The 17,409-nt window shown below is 38.2% G+C and overlaps 1 protein-coding gene across 1 annotated transcript in view; it reads right to left on the bottom strand.

Moving 5' to 3' along the window:
* LOC136245095 (P-selectin-like) overlaps window positions 1–17,063 on the bottom strand; it is a 29,724-nt gene extending 12,661 nt beyond the window's left edge. The window contains exons 1-3 of the mRNA XM_066036612.1: window positions 16,908–17,063; window positions 3,318–3,692; window positions 2,510–2,893 (exon numbers count right to left, since the gene is read on the bottom strand). Of these exons, the coding sequence (XP_065892684.1) occupies window positions 2,510–2,893; window positions 3,318–3,692; window positions 16,908–16,983 (835 nt within the window). The 5' untranslated portion in view covers window positions 16,984–17,063. The remainder of the gene's footprint in view (window positions 1–2,509; window positions 2,894–3,317; window positions 3,693–16,907) is intronic.
* Window positions 17,064–17,409: the final 346 nt, after the last annotated feature.

Raw genomic sequence — 17,409 nt, 5'->3', positions numbered from 1 at the left:
GGTGTATAGATTTTCAAGATAAATTTTTCTATGACTGTAATATATGCAATTCCCATCATGTCAAAATTTCTACTTTGGTAAAATTCCATTGTTTTTATTTTGGTTTTCTATTAAGTCAATTTTACTCACTATAATGCATAAATCCCTATTAAACACATCTAAAGTGACAGTAAACCTTAGTTTAAATCATTAGATCATGAGTCTTAACCCTGTGTTTAGGCCCCAGCCTATTATGCCCAGAATTTTACCTATTTTGCTTTTGAGCATTGCTCAAAAATTAAGCCTATTATGCTCAAAATTATGCTTTCAAATCAAGATTATGCTCTAGAATTGACTGTTTTATTAGAGTACATCAGCCTTTCCAGGCTGCTGTGTTAGAGTAGTGACTGCTCTAGTAGAGCACCTCAATCCTATTTCTGCAAAGTGTGAATAACCAGCAAAGAAACGGTTTAATTAGTTATATTATGTGTTTATAAATATGAAAAATGCACGTATAATACTATTGGCAGTGATTATTTGCTTTCTTTCAGGTGTGCATACTGCGCATTCTAATTAAATTTTCAAATATTGTCCCTATTATGCTGGCATTATGCTTTATGCTTTTGGTCACCTATTATGCTTTAAATTATGCCAGCATAATCGGCCGGGGCCTACCTGTGTTAGCCTGCTCATGAGCAAGCCTCATGTAATGGTATTGGTTGATTGATTGGAGAGACAGTTTCCTGCCCTTTGTATATCATTTATCTATCCAAGATTTTAAAATTAGGGCCTTTATGAATAAAGGCCTAATAAATCACAACCAAAATTATGAGTTTTTAAAATTACATCAGGTACTGAAAGAAAACATATTGGCTGTTTTTTAGCACAAGATATGTTGCTGACATGGGTGAGAGCAGATGAACATTGATAGCTTATTTCTATTACACATGTTGTTCATTTCACAAAATAGCTGCAGGCGAGCAGGCTTGCCCTGATGACTACTACGTATACTATACTAAATCATTAAATCATACAGTATGATAGTACTGTATAGTAGAGACCACAAAGGAGTAGGAGTGGCCATCACCCAAAAACCAGCCTCAATTTTCCCTGACGATGATGAGGCAGTACTGGTTAGGTAAAACTAAGCCCAAACAAGTTTTCAGATCGATCCGAAATGCTTTCAACAAATTGCTACGGAATTTTAAAAATAATTATTTAATAGAATTTTCTACTGACTGACTGAGTAACTGAGTAACTGATTGACTGATTCCTTCAGACAAATGTAATTTCATAATGGCTAAGACTACGGGCTTAATTTGTTCACTGTTTGACGTCGCTTCAGCCCGACAGGTGCCTTTTGGCATACCACAGTACATACAGTGCATTCTTCATGGACTTACCAGTGTCCTCCTTTGTGTCCCATTCATCTTTGCTGACACCAAAAAGTGTTGATTTGGTGGTAGCACATGATGGCTTCCCTTCATAACAGAAATCGTCCATATGTTTTCATAGTGGCTATTTTGATAGCAGAGGTTCTTTCCAAACAGTTCTTGATTCGTACTGCTGTGTAATGGTTTGAACATAACCAACAAAGAAGTGTAATGGATACTTCACTTTTCAGACGATAATTGATATAACTGGGGCACATTGCACCAGTTCTTTCTTTCGGTATGCGTGGATTGCAGAGATGCTTTTTGAACAGTTCTTGATTCAAAATGCTGCGTAACACACTGAACATAGATGACAACGAAGCGTAATGGATACTTCACTTTTCAGACAATAATTGGGGGGTGCGGTGCCATTTCAGATGCGGTATTCGTGGGTTCACCAGTCATAATAATTATTTACAAAAAAAGTTAACAAACAAGTATACAGAAAAATTTGGAATTTTCAACTAGACTAGGGACCATAGCACATCAATAAAAAGTACTGAAACAAGCTGGAGTAGTGCACGATATTAAATCACAATAAAACGTGTTATATCCCTACTGTGTTCATGCAAGATACCATAATGGAAATGCACAGTAAGAATATAACACTTCTTATTGATTTAATATCGTGCACTACTCCAGCTTGTTTCAGTACCTTTTATCAATGTGCTATGGTCTTTACTCTAGTCAAAAATTTCAAATTTTTCTGTGTACTTGTGTGTATAAGGCACCGTTTAGAGGTGGTGTTTTAATTTTATCATCTAGAATGTTGGCCTACGTATGTGGTAAACATTGACTGTGCATCTTATTTATTACTCAATGTGTGGAATATGTAACACTTTATTGTGGTCTTTTTGTGTTTCATTGACTGTTTCCGGTTATAAAAACACTTGCTAGCTCATATATTTATGTAATGGATGCGAAAAGTAATTGATGACTTAAGCTGGCAACCTTTAACTCAATCTCTATTATATCAGAACTTTTTAACAAGTTAAAGGTAACTGTAATAATCACATAACTGTATGTTTCATGATTTATGTAAATGACAATAAGAACAGTTGACATCCACATTTACCGGCACAAACATCATAACAAACCTCTCCGACAAGAGTGATGCACTCCACCTATTGGCGCCCAATCAACCACAGCAGGATCATTTGTCACATTACACAAATAATAGACAATATCACCAATGTAGCCATCTATACAGTATAATGGACATCGTGACAAATATGGAAGAGTACATGCAGAGTTTGTTAGAGACACGACTGAATGATCTGAAACTAAAATTCTTGCAGGGCAGTTAAGTGGTACACAAGATGGCAATCCTTCACTCCATAGTTGGTTAGCTAAACACATTCCAGTTTGAGGGCCTTGTACTTCATAACCTGGATTACAGGAGAATGTGCAGTTATCCCTAAATGTTCCTGTAGTTCCACCTGAGCATTGAAGGACTCCATTGATTGGAGCTGGACATTCAACTAAAAATTAAGAAAGAAGTTAACAACTACGTATGCAAAATATTATGCAAAAGTCACATTTTATAAACATATCAAACTACACAGTCACGTGTCAATATTATCTTTGAATACAGATTGGTTAAGGTTCTAGTATACAGGAGCTTGGTTAAAGCTAAATCTACTTGCTTTTTCCCATACACTTTTTCAGGCAAAATTCTCAAAATTTATCTTGCATTAATTAATCATTGAATTTCCTACATGTCTGTTATGTTTACTGCACACTATTTTTTGCTAAGTTATTCAAAACATTGTAGTGATACCATACATGTGTGCTAGACATATTAATATCAACATGCAAATGTAGGTATGTGTGTGTGTGTTGGCTGCATTCAAACCATAATAAAATTAGGCAATATACACAATGAATGCATACATTAAAACAAACCTGGGTGACAATAACTATGTACTCCGCCAATCGGTACCCAGTCAAGCACAGCAGGATTATTTGTTACATTACACAAGTATATGACATCTTCACCCACATAGCCTTCAATGCAGTAGAACCTACATCGAGCTAAATATGTCCGTCGGCATCGCACATAAATAACATCGCCATCTGGAAAGGTAATTGTATCAGGACAACTCAGTAGCACACAAGATGGTTGCCCACTACTCCATGTCTGGTCCGTTAAACATACTCCATTTTGAGGCCCTTGTAATTCATAACCTGGATTACAGGAGAATGTACAGCTATCTCCAAATGCGGCAAAGGCTCCATTTGGACACTGAAGTGCTCCATTGATTGGAGCTGGACATTGACCTAAAATTATATAGATGATGTAATTACATGACAAAATTTGTTCATGGTTATAAAGTTGATTGGCTGTACACTTACAATACTCAACTAAATTCTGTCTTCAGTAAAACACCATACACTTGTACTAATTAATTAATTATTAATTAATGTCTGAAATTCATTATTACGATAGGACTGTAACCAAGAGGGATGGGTATTCAAATGGCTGAGACAAATCCCTAGCTGTGGCCCTTTACTAGGAAAAGCTATGTAGTTAGCTACTGAGCAATCTCAGTCAACAGCATGCAGGCTATATACGAACAATAGATTCATAATAGGGTTTGGGACATATCCCAAACCCCATTGTATAGGTTCATAGGGGTTTGGAATATGGAGTTTGGGCATATTCCAAACCCTATATTCTAAACCACATTATGGATTCACAATGGGGTTTGGGGCATATCCCACAGGAAAGATTTGAAAAATCAGCCTTCTGTAATTGCTAAAAGTCCATTAACGACACCTAGCTACTACTTGTGACAAGCAAGTTGCAGTAGTCAACAGCAAAGCTAGTGAGTTAGTAGTTCAGCTAGCAGCTTTAGTGACTTCAGGTTTAGCTAAACCAATAACGGCTATTGTTAGTTTGTGGGTATGTACATATAGACATATTTTATTAAATATTGTAAATGATTGGGCAACATTCTGATAGAATTGTTTGGCCAAATTGAATTATTACACTTATTGCAAAATGCTAGTGGCATTTACCTCCATTTAAAACCACATGCCAAAACACTGCCTCTCCAGTACCATAGATAATAGATACCCTCCTTATTCATTCCAAAATGATGACTATTTTTATCCTTTTGTATTTCAGGGGCGTAGGAGAAAATTTTAAAGTGGTAAGGCAAATCCAAGTCTCTGAAGACCTCGTGCAATCGTATAGCCTAAATTATATTAGGTAAATTATGTACTATAAGAGTTGCCAAAAATTCTAGGGGGGTCTGGGGACATGCCTCCCTAGGAAATTTTGAATTTTAGCTAATCTGATAGTGCATTTTGGACCATTTCTGGGCATATTTCCCTGCTACTAGTTACCGTCTTCTGTCCGAACTCGCACTGGGAAAAGGTAAAAGAAATCGCTGGGTGGTGAGGTTCTTCTCCAATCATTGGAGTCGACCATTTAACAGCCAGTTTCGACAATGAAATCCTTCTACACGTGGCGGCCTTGCACCTGGCTGAGTTGGGGAATCCCTCCCTGGTAATCACGCTACGTGTTAATCGAAAACCATTCAGTTGCATGACCCTCGTGCGTGACTGTAAAGGTTAAGGCTTTCTTGCCTCAAACGATTACTTATATCGCCTAACAGTCCTTGAGTTTTGAATCCTACCGGTTCTTACCGATGCGTATTCTAGCATATGTCAAAAGTATGCGTATGCTATACTCTGCAACACTAGTAATACGATTTCCGGATATTTCTAAAAATTGGATCAAAATGTGGTGAGGCTCTTGCCTCACTTGTCGCACCGTCTCCTACGCCCTTATATTTGCTATTTATTTTCATTCCTATGGCTTCAAACTATTCTGCAAAGGCCTGGATGGAAAAATTCAACAGTAAAATTGAGGAATGATCTTTGGTATAACTAGGTAGTTATGCCTTTGCTGATTGTGACTGGCTCTGGGAAAACTGGTCTCATCACCCATGAGAGCAGATTGGATTTTTCACCAAGAACACAAAGCTACATGGATAAATGATCAAATTTCATAATCAAAATCAGCTATACTTGAGTGGTCTGCTTTTGCTGGCTGCTTTTTCCAAGCACAGTGGCAATCCATATGAGCAGTCTGGGGCCCTAATGGATCAAGCTCTGGCCAGCCTGGGGATGGCTGTAAAGCTCTGTGGTGTTGAATAAAGTTCTGTGCTATAAACGTCCTTTCAATTTTGAGACCTGACTAGTGACCCACAACTTGGCCTAATTCATTCCTACACCTTCCTTTTTAATTTTTAAACAGCCTCTTTCCCTTCTCCACCCCCACCCCCACCACCTACCCCTTTGGAGCTCACCTGATACAGTCAACACCAAGTTTAAAACTCTCTAAAATGACAGGAAACTTAGCTGTTGGGTGGATGCTCTGAAAGGTAAGGAATTGGCGTAAAACGTGTGAAATTTGGTACACATAGCCTTAACCATTGGCGAGCTACAGCACACTGAATACTTAAAACCAATACTTTAAAATAAGACAGGTTTTCCCAGACTGGGTCACAATTACCATAGTCCCCCTTACAAAAGTTCAAAAGTATGTATACACCACTGATATAACTGCATTAAAACTAGTACAGTAGATGCTTTAAAAACCAATATTAACTAGATACTTCGATGCTTTTAAGCTCCTATTTTAACAATAATATTTGAACTCAAACAACTTACCAGAAGACTGGTTAATGGCAGAGGTCTGGGGGCATGCTCCCCTAGGAAAGTTTTGAAAATTATGTATTCTGAGATTGAATCTGGTAGCACTTTTCACCATAAATCAAAGCTGGCATTTTAAACATATTATATGTTAGGATTGGAATTGATTGATATGGGCTGCTTATGCTTGTATAGGATTAGGAGCAGGCTAAGTTGAGTTATACAAAGTTGAAGCATACAACAGACATGGATGCCATTCTGGGGGCATAAAATTTCAGGCCTTATGTTTCTAGACTATTTTTACGTGTTGATACAGGTAAACTAAACCACCCCAAAAACACCTTCGCTGTAAAAAAGGCGCACCCAAGAAACTACAAGTACCTGGAACCCAATGTAAAAAAACAAAAGGAAAACAGCTCAGCTGAAGTGAAAAGTAACTGGTAACTTAAAGAGCTGATATCTGAAGTGGCCAAGAATAAAATTACTAAAGTTTAATCCATGCAAGAACACCTTGGCTATAAAACAGGTGTGTACATGAAAGTAACTGGCAACTGAAATGGCTGATATCTGAAGCGGCCAAGAATGAATGGTCATATACAACTAATTCAAAAATTTAACACTGAACCTTTATAATTCAGCTGTGTTCTATATTCACTCTTGCTGCATCGTAAAGTAATTTCTTTTAACTCTAATTGGCTGGTAATTTGGCTGCCTTTTTTAATAGTCAGTATAATAGAGCAAAAAAAGGCGGCCAAATTACCAGCCAATTAGAGTTAAAAGAAATTACTTTACGATGCAGCAAGAGTGAATATAGAACACAGCTGAATTATAAAGGTTCAGTGTTAAATTTTTGAATTAGTTGTATATGACCATTCATTCTTGGCCGCTTCAGATATCAGCCATTTCAGTTGCCAGTTACTTTCATGTACACACCTGTTTTATAGCCAAGGTGTTCTTGCATGGATTAAACTTTAGTAATTGTATTCTTGGCCACTTCAGATATCAGCTCTTTAAGTTACCAGTTACTTTTCACTTCAGCTGAGCTGTTTTCTTTTTGTTTTTTTACATTGGGTTCCAGGTACTTGTAGTTTCTTGGGCGCGCCTTTTTTACAGCGAAGGTGTTTTTGGGGTGGATATCACTCATTTTTGTCAGTGATAGACTCTACATTTGGTTTAAAAGGTAATTTTTTTGGAAATGAGCAATTAACATTAATGCAGAATATTATCTTGGAGTCAGTAAAATCCATACATAATAATGATTGTTTCATAACACCGTAAATTCGGAAGTATGAATTTACGGTGTAGTATGACTGTTCTATTAGAGTAAATCTATCTTTACTGCCTGCATGTGACGAATATATCTCATATCTGTGCATGTTAAATGCTTCAGACACCTAATTAAATTTGCAAGTGACTAATTAGTTTACAGTTGCTACACAGCTATAAATACATTTGTAATTGTTATCACCATAATCATTTATCATGTTATAACCATTTTTTTATTATTTTGGTCACAACTTCAGGATTAGAGCAGCAGAGAAAGGAATAGAGGACTCAACCATCAAGACTTGTATATGGGAGATGGAACAGTATTGTGATGGACAATGCCGGTACTAACCCCTCAAGGGTGTTGCAGTACAGTATAGATGCAAGACCAAAGCCTCGATCGTCACCTTTTGACTGTGGTCACAACTTCAGGATTGGAGCAGCAGAGAAAGGAATGGAGGACTCAATCATCAAGACTCGGGGAGATGGAATAGTATTGCCAAGGATAATGCCAGCACTAACCCCTCAAGGTTGCCACAGTGCAGTATCGATACAACCACTCCAACCAGTGCATAAGACCAGAGCCTCGATCATCACCTTTTGACTGAAATTTTTATACTTGATGAAGCAATTAAAAGAAAAAAGTTGTAGTACTTATACTTTCCTGAGGGAGCATGCCCCCAGAGTCCCAGACTCCCTTGCCTATTCAGCAGAATAATAGGATTGAGCCTTACTACCACTTTCACCTTTATTCTTGGCCCGGATGTACATATCGGCAACATAATACAGTAGCTGTAGATAATGCCCTTAGGCAGAGCTATAGGGGTGGGAATTTTTCCCTACTATCACACTATCACAGTAGTTCTTCTCGCAGTTCTTTGCCTGGCCATCATCAACTACTGTCAAAACATTAGTGTTGTCCCCCAGACCCTTCCTCAAGCATGCTTATCACACAAAAATAACTTAGTTTAGCAGTGCACAAACAATTATTGACAGCATATGTACACTTACCGCATTGTTGAACCATGTATACCACCAGAATCCACCGGATTGACAACTAACACGTGATCTATTTAGGGGAAATCTCGTGGAAAGTCCCTAATTACCTTAAGCGGACACTCGTGATACGTGGTTTTAAATTGAATGGTTTAAGAATGTAACTAGATGGTGAGGCGTACTTTAATCGGCTCGACTTTAATGAGAAACTCGAGCCCCTCGTGAAAAACTACATCGCTTGCCGGAGCAACGCTTGAAGAAGTAAGAGTCAAGAATACTGATCGAGGTACTCTATGATATATGCCGGTCTTGAATGCTAACGAAACGAGGAGTGAAGTTTGTGTAACGTGTCACATCGCCACACACTGATTCACCGTGTTTGTGCGATAGGGTTTATGGACCTGTCCACCAGATGCTGAAAGGAAATTCATTCCACCACATGTTGAAAGGAAATTCATTCCAACTTGTGAAGTTATTGATATACTCATTGTTGGGGTCCACGGGGACATCGATGATCATTTACCAGTCAGCTGTATGTAATGTCACAACAGAAGGAAAGGAACCATTTCCATACCCCGGCTATGGCATACTGATTTTCCTGGTCAGTTTATGTACACTCAACCACAGATCGAAATGTAGAACTTTGGTTGCAGGTGGAAAATAAACACCTTTTTACTCAGTTACAAGAGATTCACCCAGCTGGGATAAAATGTTGAAGTGAATGTCATTAGTACTAACTTGTTCATCAGGTATTGGACAATTCCAAGTGTCCAGATTATGCAGTTGTCCTCATGTTCAAGTTTACACGTTTAGGCAAGTTCCACAACGTCCTATAATCTATTACTATATCAGTGTGGAATAATGCTTATATAATATTTTTCATATTCCAGGCTTTAGGTGTATTGTATTTAACACCTGCTTGTTGGTTTTTGCAGGCCATCTGGTCATACTGGTTTATCCACTAGCAGTTGAATGTGATCATGGTACATATGTAAGTTGAGACCATGCAAGAACAAAGATACAGGTGTCATGAATTTCAGGTCAGTTAACGTTCAGATTCAGAGGAATTGTATTATTGCAATTGTTGTTTTTGTAGTTATCAATTATCAGTGACCAGTTTGTGATAGCGTACTTTTGTTTGACCAATGACCTAATGTTCTGGTTTACATGCTTACCCAACAGTTATGTTACGGCCCTCGTTAAAACCCGGAACGGACCGGACCGGACCGGACCTGAATTTTATTGTTGAGGAGCGCGTATCCAACTAAAATAAATTTCGGTGCGCTTGCAAGGGATACAGGGCGTGGACTCTGTTCTTCATTTGCACTCAGGGCACGATTGTCTACTGATATCCAGAGTGGCTGATGGTGATTTCGAAGCAAATATAGTCGTATAGCTACTGGTATTTATACAAGTTTGCGAAGCGGAAACGTAGCGTATTACAAGGACTGGATACTCTCACCGTAGCTAACAATGGTGGCGAGATACAAGCTAGCTACTGTAAGACTGATCACAAATAATATACCTGGACTGATCTACATACCGTACGCAAGGAAATTTATACGCGAGAGAATTTAACGAATCGGGTTTGATTAGTCAAAATTTTCTTAAGTTTAAATTTCCTTGCGTACGGTATGTATACAGATCAGTCCAGTTAGCTATATTATCTATGACCAGTCTTGGCTAGCTTGTATGTCGCCGCCATTGTTAGCTACGGTGAGAGTATCCAGTCCTTGTAATACGCTACGTTTCCGCTTCGCAAACTTGTATATATACCAGTATACGACTATATTTGCTTCGAAATCACCATCAGTCACTCTGGATATCAGTAGACAATCGTGCCCTGAGTGCAAATGAAGAACAGAGTCCACGTCCTGTATCCCTTGCAAGCGCACCGAAATTTATTTTAGTTGGATACGCGCTCCTCAACAATAAAATTCTGGTCCGGTCCGGTCCAGTCCGTTCCGGGTTTTAACGAAGGCCGTTATGTTACTCACTTAACCTGCATATGGGATATATATATTTTTTGATTATCCATCCTTTATTGGTACAGCCTGGCATATTGATTTTTTGCACATTCTCTTTTTAATTCAGTGCCTGCTGGATTGTTTCGTCAGATATCGAAACAGATGTCTTTGGTGTTGCGACTGATGTTCCAGGTCAGTTTGCATGTGTGTTTAATTTAAGGTTGACTTCAGTGCCTGCTTATTCTTTTACAGGTCTCGGTATCGAGTGTCATGAATTTCAGGTCAGTTGACGTACAGAAGAATTGTATTATTGCAATTGTTGTTTTTGTAGTTATCAATTATCACTGTATACTAGTGATGTGAATTTTCAGGTCAGTCTACTCAGATGTATCGGGTATAGTGTTGATGGGTTCAAACAAATACCCAGTGTAGACTGTAGTGGCATAAAGGGTGTTAATTTCTAGGTCAGTTTACATGTTGTGATGTTAGTGATTTTTCCTTGTACCCAGATGTTAAGTGTATTGTATTTAATGCCTACCTGTTATGTTTTTAAATTATGGTATATCAGTGTAGACAATACAACAGTAAGCCTTCTGTGTTGTAGTAACTATTTGTTTCATAATTATGCTGTTGTCCTGGAATGGCACAATTTTTGGGCAACCAGTGTGAAGTCCAGTGGTACAAACATTGTATTATGACCAAGTTGTGATAGCGTACTTTTGTTTGACTAATGTCCTAATGTTCTGGTTTGACATGCTTACCCAACAGTTATGTTATTCATTCACTTAGCCTGGGATATAATTTTTGTTCATTTTGATTATCCATGCTATTATTGATACAGCCCGGCATATTGATTTTTTGTACATTCTCTTTTAAATCAGTGCCTGCTGGATTGTGTCATCAGATATCGAAACAAGTGTTTTTGGTGTTGCGACCAATGTTCCAGGTCAGTTGCATGAGTGTTTAATTTAAGGTTAACTTCAGTGCCTGCTTATTCTTTTACAGGTCTCAGTATCATCATGCTGACATATATACAAGAAATCATCACTATTGTTGGAACTACTTTTAGTCAAGTCTTGATGTGATGTTGATTAACGTTGTTACACATTGTTGTATGTTTACCATATGGCAAGAAATGTTCATGGCCATCATGAAATTTGAATATTGTGTAAGTTGTGTGGAACAACCCCAACTCATACATGGTCACTGGCAAACCACGAACCACATTCGAGCCACAACACCACCAACCACATTCGAGCAATCCATTAAAAAATTTTGTTGCACCATTTGTGTGCGCATAATACTTAATGAAAGCCACAACACAAGCTACATGGTAAACACTACATAGAGGTGGTAACCCCTAAAGGCTTGTTACCTTTTGTATTCACCTTATCGGCCTTTGTGGTTAATCTATTAAAATTACATGTAAATAGAGAATTGAAGAGTATGCTTAAAGCACCTTCGCTAGTGATTTTGTTCTTCACACCATAAGACAACTGGCGATTTATAAACGCTCGCATTGGGGTGTGGCACTAAATGGAATTTAAAAGATTTCTGCTTAAAACGTACGCCATCCCTAGGGAACTTACGGTTCAGCACGTTGTCACAACTTGTTTATCAGGCATTAGAGTTTGTGTCCACGTCGTGCCTTTAAAAGTTATTGTAGGGATTAGAGGTTTGATTGAAGAAAATACGCATATAGGCAAACCAGGATTAGATAATGTCAGTGCTAGATGGACTATACAAACACGATTATGTTGACTGGTATAACGTGACAGTAGTTGTAACATAAGGTAGAGAAATAAAGTGAAATACGCCTATTTTTATTTTGCGATGGTTACTTTTTTATTTTAGCGAGGTCGCAAGAAAACTATGATGATGATGATGATGACGACTCCTAAAGATTTTTTTATCACGTAACGCAATACCAATCTATTGAGAGATGTTGTGTAATTTAGGACTAATATTGTGAAACCGGCCCTACACGTAAATAACTCACAGTAGTGGCCGCGCGTCTTTTAATTGGGCGTGCGCTTTGTAGTTTCTTGGCCGCGCGACTCACTACCGTGAGTCTTGATAACTTTTAAAATACACAATGTGACTATTTTATTAAGGTACAGCAGTTGACTGCTCTATCAGAGTATGTTGATCTAAACCTTTAATACCTATGCAAATCAATGTAAATCAATGCAAATCAATGCAAAATCATTTTAATTGCCTAAATAATTTATATACTTGACCAGTTTCTGGAAAGCTCAGAACCCCCTGGATCTGCCCCTGAACTATTGAAAGGATGCTGCAAGATGGGTAACTCAAACTATAACTGGGAAAATAGTGTGTCTAGCATGTTTTCTGAGCTGCAGGGACCAGCATTACATATTTGAAGACATGTCTCACAACTTACAATACTATACAAAGGACTAGCTAATTTAATCACACTATGTACTTGTATCACAACCATTACCACCAATTAACTAGATTTCAGCAATATCCTCTAACAATTAAAGCTTTACCATAGAAATTAACATATGCACACAAATGTTTGTAATTCCACTACAATAATCATACGACTCAGTTAAATTGTTCGACCACACCTCAGACCACATTTGTGAACAATGATTAGATAGCTGTACAAACTGCCTATTGCTCAAATACACTGTAGCAAGCCTTCCTCAGTTGTTATCCTCATCCTTCTGTTCCACTACTAAGTAAATTCTGGATGTGACAAATCTCAAATCGTGTGATAACTCGACATTAATCATTGCAAATTACCCTTCTGCTAATCATTGGAGCCTCTCTTATCCTGGCAGTCTGGCTGTCTGTATCTCAGAAATGTCCGTAACTAAGAATTGCATGCTAATATTCTAAAGTAACTGACTTAAATACAAGTAATGGTGTTATTGCTATCAGTTAGTGCCTCTGAATTAATGTTATTCAGTTAGTGGGCAGAGGGAAATGGCACTACTACAGAGTACTCATGGTCACTCCGCTGGGCTTTTAAAATGAGTTGTCACCTATCAAACAAGTGGTAGTTATTATTAGTAGAATAAACAAGCTACCTAGCAGATATACAGCAACCTTTAGGCTACTTTCATCTAACACAAGCTTCATTATGCTTAACAGACTACAAGCCATGTGATTAATTTGGGCTGTCTGAGCACCCAGATGTGAGGTCCGGATAAGAGAGGTTCCAATGTACTAGTTTTCTCACTGCCATCGTAGCATTCCAAGTTGTGATAAACTGCAGTTAAACAAATGCAGCTAATAACTGTGACCAGAACCCACAGTATTATAGTCTTCTTGCATGCCTAGAAAACGTCTAGTCATAATTTATAATTTACAGTGCTTTATTGTACTTTGGTAAAAAGATCAAAATGAAAGCATACTTTTATACATTTCCACATTGTACACTTGGCCGCACACTTCAAAACTGTAGTTGCTAACTGCATTATGTTTTTCCTTTGTTCCCAGTTCAAACAGCAAAAAACATTGACCAAAGCAGATCAAAGCAAGACACTAAGGGAAGATCTAGGGGAGAGGGGTTCAAAGGGTTCCATGGAACCCTCCCTCCCTCTTTAAGAGCTTTGATGAAATAGAACAAATATTAATTGTAGTGGCTGGCAAAATACTCATTTACACCATCTTCATATGTGATCCGCACCTCTAAAAATAATTCTTGCTTTATATTTTAAGCTATGACATCTACTTCTAAAGGCTTCAGTTGCATTGTGTTAAAGGTCTAAAATTAATGATAAGAGTTAACAATGAGACATTGCTGGAGAATGGTTATTTGGTATGAAATACCATATACTGTGCATGTATATTAGGGATCATGAAAGTTTGGGCAAAATATCACCCTAAAAAGCTCACCTCATTTCTCTTTCACGACAGTTGGCAGTATTGGTTATGCATAATTAAGGCCAAAAATGTTTTCTTCAGAGCAACCCTAAATCCATCCAGCAATTTTTTATGAAATTTAAATTTTTTTAAAATTTTTCACTGACTGACTGCCTGGTACCTCCAGCCAAGCATAACTCCACAATGGATAAGGCTATAGGCTTGATTTCTTCACTGTTTGATGTCGCTTCATCCCGAGATGTACCTTTTTGCCAACCACAGCAGCTACAGTGAACTTAAAATTTCTACTGCAATTTTACCTTCTAAGTACAGTGTAGCTTGGTAGACTGAAGCTACAAATCATGCTCCAGAAAAGAACCTCTATTTTTGAAAATCTGGATCTGCCCCTGAATACATTATCACATTCCTTTCATCAACAATTATGTATGACACGTCAATTGATTGATTGATTAGTTAGTTAAGTGATTGACTGACTGACTGACTGACTGACTGACTGACTGACTGACTGACTGACTGACTGACTGACTGACTGACTGACTGACTGACTGACTGACTGACTGACTGACTGACTGACTGACTGACTGATACTCTCACAGGAGTTGACAAGAGCTATTCTTCCATTACATTTTTTTGCATTTATAAACTTTATAGTGCAATGTTTTAGTTGTGATGATACAACAATAGTTAATGTACAAATTTCACTAAGGCCATTTCAACTGGTGAGAGTCTCAAGAGTATAGGGTCAGTAGGTTGGTATATACGCATAAGTAAAATATTAACGGAAATCAGGACAAAAATGAGTGAAAGATAACAAAATACAAGTAAGGGGGCGTGGTGTACTGATGGCAAATCATTTGCAGCCATAGTGTTTTCTGAGCTAGCTAGGTTTTAAGAAGATATTTGCAGGCAAACAGTATCACTTTGGAAAACACAAGGTTCATTTCTAGCTGTATTTTAGCTTTTTTTTCCATGCACTTGTGAAAATTTTTCAAACATGATAAAGTTAGGTCAGTTGAACCGTGAAACAACTAATCAAGTTGACATGGCCTAAAGGTTGTTTGGTAACAAGTACCAGACCCTACCAGAGCACACACACAGCGCAACTATACAAACATGTCACACATAAAATAATGCAAAATGGTTATACTACGTATACATACATTATAAGTTATATTTAAACACTTAGCTAGAACAATAGGGTTAGCTACCTAAATACAAGTGGGAGAATTAACCTGAAAACATTCTTAGGCTTTTAGCTACTGTTTTAGGGAAGAAAAACTACTGAGACTGGTTTATAATTTTCAGTCAAAGACAGCTAAAACCAATCCCAGATTCTATTTCAGAAGGGGAATTTTTTGTGGGGAAGCCCCTAGATCCCCTAAAGGTAGCAAGGGTATGTGTGTGCTTTACACATGCACTATGACCAATGTAATCACACGTAAGTAGCTATGACTCTGCCTACTCCTGCTCTTCACATCGTACTATGCATGGTAGCTGAGACCTCGTGAAAGACCGAACCTGAAATATATAAAGCCAGCCACCCCAGGCCTTGATATATTTCTGGATCAGTGCCTGCACTGCAACTGGCCAGTGTTAATCATAACACGACCAACCCAGAATCGACTTATATAAGTACTCCTTCCTTCCAAGAACTGTACCCGAATGGAATAGTGATGATAGCTACTATTGAAACAAATTAGCACTGACTAATCATGTAATTAACTGTGTTTGATTGTAATTGTACTGCACATCAGCATTATACCCCTGGAGGGTCCTGCTGATTAAAAAATAAGTATTACCTGTTCACGTTGCAGTGCCTTGTCACTGTGACAGGCGAGGTGACAGGTGAACACGATAAGGCTCAGTTGTGGTTTTGTCGACCCAGCGTCACACCATGGCTTCCACCCTCGCTCTTACCTAAACACGATAGCCGCCCACCCAGACTATAACATAGTCTCAGACTCTTTTATAGTCGCACAACAAATTTTAGGACTCGACAGAGTGACTAGCAGTTAATTAACCACTTCTATGTTGGCCGGGCGGCTAGAGCTCTAGAATGATGACTCGCGCAGTATGGATAATGCACTTGAACACACCGGCTGAGCTACTCTCGAGCTTTCTAATAGTAACCATCTATACTACGTACGTACCCGTAACCTAACCGAGGTACGTAGTGGTACTTCGCGTCAACCCCACTTTTAGAAGCTACCGCCACTCTTGCAAAATGGAAAAATAGCACAGTTCTCGACTCTGCCCAATATAACACTCCACCTGGCTTTGCCTCTTACTATTTTCTGTGTAGTTAAAGTTAACTAACTGTGTAACTTACATTGATGTAACTTTAGGAAAAAGAAACGCTGAATTATGCACACAGAGTCTATAGCTAGCTACATATTGTATAGATGGTTATATACGTTAGTAATTAATTGCAGCAGCAGCAGCAGCAGCAGCAGCAGCAGCAGCAGCAGCAGCAGCAGCAGCAGCAGCAGCAGCAGCAGCAGCAGCAGCAGCAGCAGCAGCAGCAGCAGCAGCAGCAGCAGCAGCAGCAGCAGCAGCAGCAGCAGCAGCAGCAGCAGCAGCATAGCTATGCTGACAAAGTTATGATTCGCTAATTTTTTGCTAAAAGTACATGCGACGACCAGCACACAATTCACAAGTCAGCAGACAAGTTTTATCGAATATATAGCTAGCTAACTAACTCCGGCCATTAAAAAATTGCTCGGTGTACATTAATTACACTAACCCAAAGTTGCATCGAATTTCACCACAAATAAGACGACTATCAAGGTAGACAAAATGCCTGGAGATACAATCATCATCCTTCTTTTCTCTACTTAATTGTATCACTTGCCTTGAATTAGAGCTAGACTCTACGTAAGTCAAACTTGACGTAAGTAATCATTATCGGAAACGGAAGTAATCGGTCACGTGTTATGCTGATGTTATAGACCTACTAGTCTATACACTAGTATATACTAAAGTATATATTTATATTAGTATTAAGTGTACAGGTAAGGAGGCTCAAGAAGCCTGTAAAGCCTGATTTTTACCAAAAAATATTGTCTATTAATAATTACAACATAAAAACAGTACAGATTATACAACAATAATTAACTAATTAGTAATCAAACAATTTAAAAAGTAGACCAGCTATAGTCCAACAAATTTTTAAAGTCATTCAATGAGGGTGTGCTAACTACGTGATGAGGTAGGTTATTTCAATCATTAATGGCACTCACAGTAAA

This window comes from Dysidea avara, chromosome 15, assembly GCF_963678975.1.
Source record: "Dysidea avara chromosome 15, odDysAvar1.4, whole genome shotgun sequence".
Classification (NCBI taxonomy): Eukaryota; Metazoa; Porifera; class Demospongiae; order Dictyoceratida; family Dysideidae; genus Dysidea; species Dysidea avara.
The sequence above is the reverse complement of the archived record's forward strand: the minus strand, read 5'-3'. Positions and strand labels throughout refer to the sequence as shown.